This window comes from Microcaecilia unicolor, chromosome 2, assembly GCF_901765095.1.
Source record: "Microcaecilia unicolor chromosome 2, aMicUni1.1, whole genome shotgun sequence".
NCBI classification, from domain to species: domain Eukaryota; kingdom Metazoa; phylum Chordata; class Amphibia; order Gymnophiona; family Siphonopidae; genus Microcaecilia; species Microcaecilia unicolor.
This window is the reverse complement of record NC_044032.1, coordinates 593,105,804-593,113,575: the sequence shown is the minus strand read 5'-3', so window position 1 is coordinate 593,113,575 and position 7,772 is coordinate 593,105,804. Positions and strand designations below refer to the sequence as shown.

At 40.8% G+C, this 7,772-nt stretch overlaps 1 protein-coding gene across 5 annotated transcripts in view; it reads right to left on the bottom strand.

The window, feature by feature from the left end:
• Positions 1-825: 825 nt before the first annotated feature.
• Positions 826-7,772, bottom strand: part of CBR4 (carbonyl reductase 4) — a 35,737-nt gene continuing 28,790 nt past the window's right edge. For all 5 annotated transcript variants that reach the window (XM_030192671.1, XM_030192673.1, XM_030192674.1 and 2 more), the window contains exons 6-7: positions 5,668-5,802; positions 826-1,054 (exon numbers count right to left, since the gene is read on the bottom strand). In XM_030192671.1, coding sequence (XP_030048531.1) covers positions 876-1,054; positions 5,668-5,802 — 314 coding nt within the window. In that variant the 3' untranslated portion in view covers positions 826-875. The remainder of the gene's footprint in view (positions 1,055-5,667; positions 5,803-7,772) is intronic.

Sequence of the window (7,772 nt, the reverse complement as noted above, 5' to 3'; positions counted from 1 at the left end):
CCTTAGATCAATTTAGGAGACAGCTTAAAACATTGTTATTCTTAGAAGCATTTGGCGACCAGCAAGTCTCTGTTTAGATATGAGTCATCTCTGCTTTGGTAAACTAGTGAGTTAAAGTGGCATAGGTACGGGGGTGGTGGGGCACAAGGGCCTGCCCCCCCCCCCCCCCCAAAAAAAAAAAGATCCAGGGCACCTGGTTTGGCTGGTGGGGGTCCCCAACCCCCGCCAGCTGAAGCGCTTCTCCAGATCTGCTCCACATACATTGCCTGCCCTGCTTCCTTCTCGTTAGGTGCATGTTTAGTTTTAGTGAAACTGAGCATGTGTAACACTTCGCACAATTTAATTAAAATGCTTCAGCTGCCAGGGGTTGGGGATCCCCACCAGCCAAAGTATGTGGCGTAGTGACGGAGGGGGGGAGGGGGAGCGCCAGGGAGGCGGGACAAAATATGCCCCCTCACTTTGGGCTCTGGACCCCCTCCCCCCACTTTGAGGTCTGGCTATGCCCCTGGTAATGTGTAATTGATGTTAGTTTGCTCACTATGTGTGGCGTCCTTGATGTAGTATGTATGTGATGGTTATGACTGTTATGGTTTGTCATTTCATTACTATGAATTTACTTATTGTAAACTGTCAAGAGCTCTACGGATTGTGCGAGTTATAAGATGTTTTACATAAATAAGCCATTCACTTGGTATTCAGTGTTACTTATGACTGGGTTTGGTAATGCACTAACAGTTTTGTACTGTCTTCAGCAATCAGTTAATTGATTCGATGATCTAGGTGTACATGCTGGCAGCAAAGTTGTAAGAAACTACTTCTTCCAAAAATGTTTTACAGTGTTTAATTCTATTACTGTTTTCTAGTAAATATGACAATCAAATTAAAAGCTGTAATCCCCCATCCAGCACTAAAACATGACCAGTAATATAAGGTGACTCCAGGAGAAAAAGAACAGCATGTGCAACTTCAGAAGTCTCTCCAAATCGTCCTAGTGGAATCATTTTATTCAGCTTATCTTCTTTTAAACTTGATGTCATATCAGTATGAATAAAACCTAAAAAATATAAAACAAAAATATTAAAATTAAATGAGTGTGACACTGATGTTTAGCATATCCCACTTCTGTAAATGGATAGCTCCCTGCCCAGAAAATTCCCTTACTGAAGCAATTTAAATTTAATGCTACATTTTCATTTGTTTGTTTCACGGTTAACAGTTATAAAACAAATAGGGAAAGGAAATGGGACTTGACATACTGCTTTTCAGTGGGGGTTTCTTTTTTTGCAACTACATTAAGTGATTTACATAGTATATACAGGTACTTATTTGTACCTGGGGCAATGGAGTGTTAAGTGACTTACGCAGAGTCACAAGGAGCTGCAGTGGGAATCAAGCCCAGTTTCCCAGGATCAAAGTTCACTGCACTACCACTAAGCTACTCCTCCAAGGTAGATTCCTTCAACTATATTTATTAACAACAGTCATCTTGTGAGAGCCAATACCCTAACAAGACTAAAGGATTGTTTAAAAAAAATAAAAGCTTCTTTCTTTCTAATATTTTCATTTGAATAAAAAAGAAAAAAAAAAGAATAGTAGAATCCACTGTTATCAGAAACAGTGGTCAGCAAAGGAATGGGGAAAGCACGCAGAGCATAGCCTGCAGAATTCTTTTCAAACCCTCTGCATATAAATGCATGCATGTGTGTGTTGTGGGGAGGGTACCTGTCGTTTCTTTATCTACAATATTAGCAAAATTCGCCCCTTCCTTTCTGAATATGCTGCCAGAACCCTTATCCACAACCCTTGTCACCTCTCGCTTGGACTATTGCAATTTACTTCTCACTGGTCTTCCGCTCAGCCATCTCTCTCCTCTCCAATCTGTCCAAAATTCTGCGGCACGACTTATTTTCCGCCAGAATCGTTATACCCACACTAGCCCACTCCTCAAGTCACTTCACTGGCTCCCTGCCCAATTCCGCATTCTGTTTAAACTTCTCGTACTAACCTTTAAATGCATCCACTCTGCAGCCCCCCATTACCTCTCCATCTCATCTCTCCCTACATTCCTCCCCGTGAACTACTACTACTACTATTTAGCATTTCTAAAGCGCTACAAGGCATACGCAGCGCTGCACAAACATAGAAGAAAGACAGTCCCTGCTCAAAGAGCTTACAATCTAATAGACAAAAAATAAATAAAGTAGGCAAATCAAATCAATTAATGTGAACGGGAAGGAAGAGAGGAGGGTGGGTGGAGGCGAGTGGTTACAAGTGGTTACGAGTCAAAAGCAATGTTAAAGAGGTGGGCTTTCAGTCTAGATTTAAAGGTGGCCAAGGATGGGGCAAGACGTAGGGGCTCAGGAAGTTTATTCCAGGCATAGGGTGCAGCGAGACAGAAGGCGCGAAGTCTGGAGTTGGCAGTAGTGGAGAAGGGAACAGATAAGAAGGATTTATCCATGGAGCGGAGTGCACGGGAAGGGGTGTAGGGAAGGACGAGTGTGGAGAGATACTGGGGAGCAGCAGAGTGAATACATTTATAGGTTAGTAGAAGAAGTTTGAACAGGATGCGAAAACGGATAGGGAGCTCACTGGACAAATCTCTCTTGTCGTCGCCCTTCTCCTCCACTGCTAACTCCAGACTTCGTTCCTTTTCTCTCACGGCACCTTATGCCTGGAATAGACTTCCTGGACCTATATGTCTAGCTCCATCTCTACCTGTTTTCAAATCTATGCTGAAAACCCACCTTTTCACTGCTGCTTTTTAGCTCCCATTACTTCCCTCACCAGTAAATGTCTGTCTGTATTATTTAGATTGTAAGCTCTTTTGAGCAGGGACTGTCTCTTTGTATCAGGTGTTCAGCGCTGCATGCATCTGTAGCGCTATACAAATGCTAATAATAATAATAATGTGTGTTGGTATGTGTTTGTGATCAGGAGAGAAGATGAGAGGGGAAAGCAATTTGAAAGGTGCAATTCCTTAATCACTATAAGGGCAATTCTAAAAGTAGGTGTTCACAAGAAAGTAGTTCACATAATCCACAGCAAATGCTGGATTAGGAAAACCACCCCTTGAACATGTAAATGTACAGAATACTAATATTTACATATGTATGTGTACAGTTACCCTAAAAAGTGCCAGCAGGGCACTTAAGTGCTGTTCTGTAACAGCACGTTTAAGTGGCATGGAGCATAAATGCAAAGGGCACACGTACATGGGTGGAACATAGGCGTGACATCAACGGGGCTCCCACGTATGCATGTGACTTGCAGAATACTGTTACTCACATCCCTGCCACATTTATGTTTCCATAGTTATGCTAGGTATATAGAAAATATAACTGCGAATGTGTAAATTTTAGGCATGCCAATACCAGGTTATGCTAGTATTCTACAATGGAATATAACAGCATCTGGGCACCCATAGAATAGGCCACAGGTTTTCAACCCAGTCCTTGGTGCACACCCAGCCAGTCGGAGTTTTCAGCATAGAAAAAAGAAAGCCCAGTATCTATTGGAATCAAGATGAGATAGGGCTAGAGTGGTGGACAGTCAACCCGAGTCCAGCTAACGAGTGCAGAAAATGGGAAGAGGTATGAGGAATGGTATGGAAAGCTGATGGGCAACCTGTATAAATTTATGAATTCAGTGGGGATATCCTGAAAACCCGAACTGGATGGTTTTGGCCCAAGGACTGGGTTGAAAACCTCTAAACCTCTGAAATAAGCTCTCACTGCATGGCATCCTCTTATGGAATAGCTCCCTATGTTACAGTGAATCAGTCTATGTTGGATCCTGCAATTGAAGAAAAAGCACTTTGTTCACAATATCAGGAAGGAAAAGAAAAAAAATGTCACACCTCTGCATGCCCAGCATCATTGGTTACCTAGCAGATTTAGAATACAGTTCAAAATCCTAACTTTCACACATACGACACTTCATACAGGTTGCCCACCATACTTAGCTTTCCATACCATTCCTCACACCTCTTCCCATTTGCTGCACTTGTCAACCAGACTCAGGTTGACTGCCCACCCCTCTGGCCCTAACTCATCTTGATTCCACTAGATACTATGCTTTCTTTTTTCTAGCCCTGACACTCTGGAAACACACTTCCTTTGTCCTAACTTGACCATCCTACGTTAAATTTATCTACCTTTAAGATCCATCTTTTTACCTAGGCTTTTGGTGCTTCTTAGACTCTATGGATGCTCCAGTCTCTGATTTGTTTGCCTGCAGGTTATAGAATATTATCATTTATGCACCTAACTGCCTACAGTTAAGCGTGAGCATTTACACCAGCCATTGTGCTGTGTGATACCCCGGGTGAGGGTTATGAGGTGCATTTCCTTCCTTCTTCTTGAAGGGAGGGAGATAAGAAGTCCAAGCTATTGAAGGAAAAACTTGCTCAGGAGTTATCTACAAAATAAAATCCATTGCAGCAACAGTATCCAATGTTATGAAGCAATACATTATCTTTAACCACAGTCTGCATTGATTTCTAATTTCTTAAGTTCCAACCAGTTCTTCTACATGCTGCATCTGACCCTCTTACTTTGAGGCCTCCCCTTCAACCCTTTGAATCTAGAAAGGGAAACTGCTTGTTGAGTTCCAACAATTATTTCCAATGCCACAATTATCTGATGTCACCACAGATAGTTTCTTCAAAAGCTTTCATAAAAACACACTAATCTTCCCATTTGTTGATTCTGCGATGCCACATTTTACTGCTGCACAAACATCCCCTTGCCAGCCTGATTTCTGATCATCAGTACTGCCAATAAGCTGCCTGAATCTCCAGCACACAAAGATGTGGCACCACCCGGTCGGTACAGGAAGTAGTCAGGTTACTGTTCCCACGTCATCAGACGCTGACTCAATAAAGCACCCCTTTTCTCCACTGCCAGATCAGTGGGTGCTGTCAAAGTCCATAGAGCTGCCTGCACCAGATCCCACCCGAGTCTACCTTCAGTCATCTCTCAACACATACACTGATCCATAGCCCCAAATACCAGAGTCGCCAACACAAAAGGAAACACATGGGGCTTGCCTTTCCTCTTATGGAAGCAAACTCTCCGTGCTGAGAAACTGGGCAAAGAGCTGTCATATCGCTCATCCCCAAGACAATGGGTTCTTGAGAAAAGCAAATGATTCTCTGTCCCAGAATTAGTCAACTGAGATGGCACTGTACTGTAGACACTGGACATTTGGCACATCTTTGCAATACCTCTTATTAGCAAACTTATTCAGCATATTTTGCAGGAACAATTGTCAATGTTCCAGCAGGAGTAATGGAACCATCTTCCCTCCTTTTGTCTCTTATTTTTTGCTTGTATATTCACTTTGTAACCTAAGCCTCCAAAGTGTAGCTCTCTTGTTTGGTCTTGTCCCAAATTTAGGTTATTTTTATTTTATACACTGCTTAAATTTATTAAGATTTACGGTATATATTAAATGTGAAATCTGAGGGGAATTTTATAACAAGACAACATATATGCCTAAGTACCTAGAATGTGTGCAAATGCATACTTAAATTAGGCACTTGTTTCGAGGCAGATGTAAATCTGTGTTCAACTCCGCCCTAACGTTGCCGTTATCTTGCTTAACAAATCTCTGAAATAACAACATGTTATAACACAAATGTGCTCAGTATCTTTAGCAAGTACTGACCTGGAGCAACCACATTAATTCGTATTTTTTTTCGCCCCACTTCTTTAGCAAGAGAGCGTGAGAATCCAACTAGTCCTTCCTTGCTGGCACTGTATACACTCTGACCTGAATTACCTTTCTGTCCAACAACACTTCCTATAATAAAATCAAGAAAGGGAGGAAAGCCCAATTAGATTCCAGCACCTGAGAGACACAAAAATACATGGAACAATCATGCTCCTGATCATACAGTACCCTTCTAATAATAGCAAATTCACAGTGTTCAAGAATCTAGCATCAACGCTCAAACAGTATTTTTCCCATAGGAACTCAAAGGAGGCAATTTTCAAAGGAGGATTTTCACAGAGAAGTGGGTTAAGTGGGAGAACTGAAAATTGTCTCCTCAATGTAAAAATAATCCATTTCAAAATTCTCATGTTTGTAGATTGTATTCCTGGATTCATACTGCACAGTGTGCAGATGTTTCACTGAGCATTCAAGTTACCTGAGTAAGCACTTTAACTCTACAGGTAATAAAGGCAAGAATAAAACTGTGTGAATGCACCTGACCAGTCTAAATATTACTTTTTCACTATTTCTAGGCTATTGTTGTGAGTTCAGCAGGCATCTTACTAAAAGAAACCAAAGTCTCAAATTGTTAGTTTAATTGCTTCATAAAACAGGAACTGGACTTCTTTTCCTACCTCAAGAACTATGTTTTTCTCAGGAATTTTTTTACAGAACTCAGCAAAAAGTTGTAGTTATATCTTAAATATCAATGAAAAATACAGTCACAAAGCTGTAGATGCTAAAAATCATAGAAAATATTAATCAAGTTCTAGGCACATTACATACAGGAGGTCACTCCATCACAAGAAGACTTACGACCTGTTTATAAAAATGAATAGCTATACATTTTTATACATGATTCCTCTATTTAGAAACACAGAACATAATGGCAGTTAAGGACTGTAAAACCTAACCTAGTACGCTTCTTTTCCTGTCTAATATAATGCCATACCCTTTGAATCTCTGGCTTTCCTCCCCCCACCCCCAACACCAAAGATGTTCTGTGCTTCTTAAATGCTTTCTTGAAAACGGTTGCCATTTTTGCACCATTACCCCTATACAGAAGTTGTCTCATGCCATGCATCCATCTCTCCTTTTGTACTGAAAATACTTTTTGATACTTCTGAACTTGCATCTGGTAGCCTATTATGACTCCCTGGTTCTACAACACCTTTTCTAACAATATGTTTAACTATTTTTGAATAAATTTACCATATATACTCAACTATAAGTTGAGAAACTTTGACTAAAAGTCCCTTTACAAAAACAAGGTCGTTCTACCTCTGAAGCTGACAGAATTTAGCACCTCCCATTTCCCTTGGAAGCACAATCCTGGGCCAGCACCTCTTTCTCCCTTCCATCTCTGAGGTCCAAAATTGCTAACTGCCCCTCTCCTCTCTTCACTAACCCATGGGTTCAGCATGTCAATCCTCAACGACTTTGCTGTGTACGTTTAAAAGCAGCTTCTATAGAGCTGCAGCAGTGCAGCAATCCTCCTAGGCTGCTTGCGGCCTGCCTGGCGGATTCATCCCACCAAACAGGAAGTTAAGTCAGAGGAGGTGGGATGGATCAGAAAGAGTGCTCTGGGGCAGGCCGCATGCAGCCTATATTTTGGTACACAAGTCACTCTGACATTTTTTTTAGAAGGGTGCTATATCAAATATTTTAAACTATTGAACTATTAAAATTGAGTAGAATTAGAAACCGTTTAGACCCAATGGCTTATAGAATGGTTGGAGAAAATCAAAAAAATAAAAATCCAGAATAGTTGTGCAGAGTCTTATTCTTGGACAGCTGAATTATTGTAATAGTGTTATTTAGGATGTTCAAACGTTCTACTGATTAAAATTCAAAGTATCCAAAACACAGTGGCTCATTTAATTTTGAAGGCCCATAAGAATGAGAGAGTGATACCTATTCTAAGAATACTACACTGGCTTCCTATAAAAGATTGTATTCAATTTAAATTATATACCATGATTTTCAATATATTATATGGAAATGCTCCATCTAATATGTCAAGGTTAATCGGTTTTCCATCTTCAATTAAGTCAGTC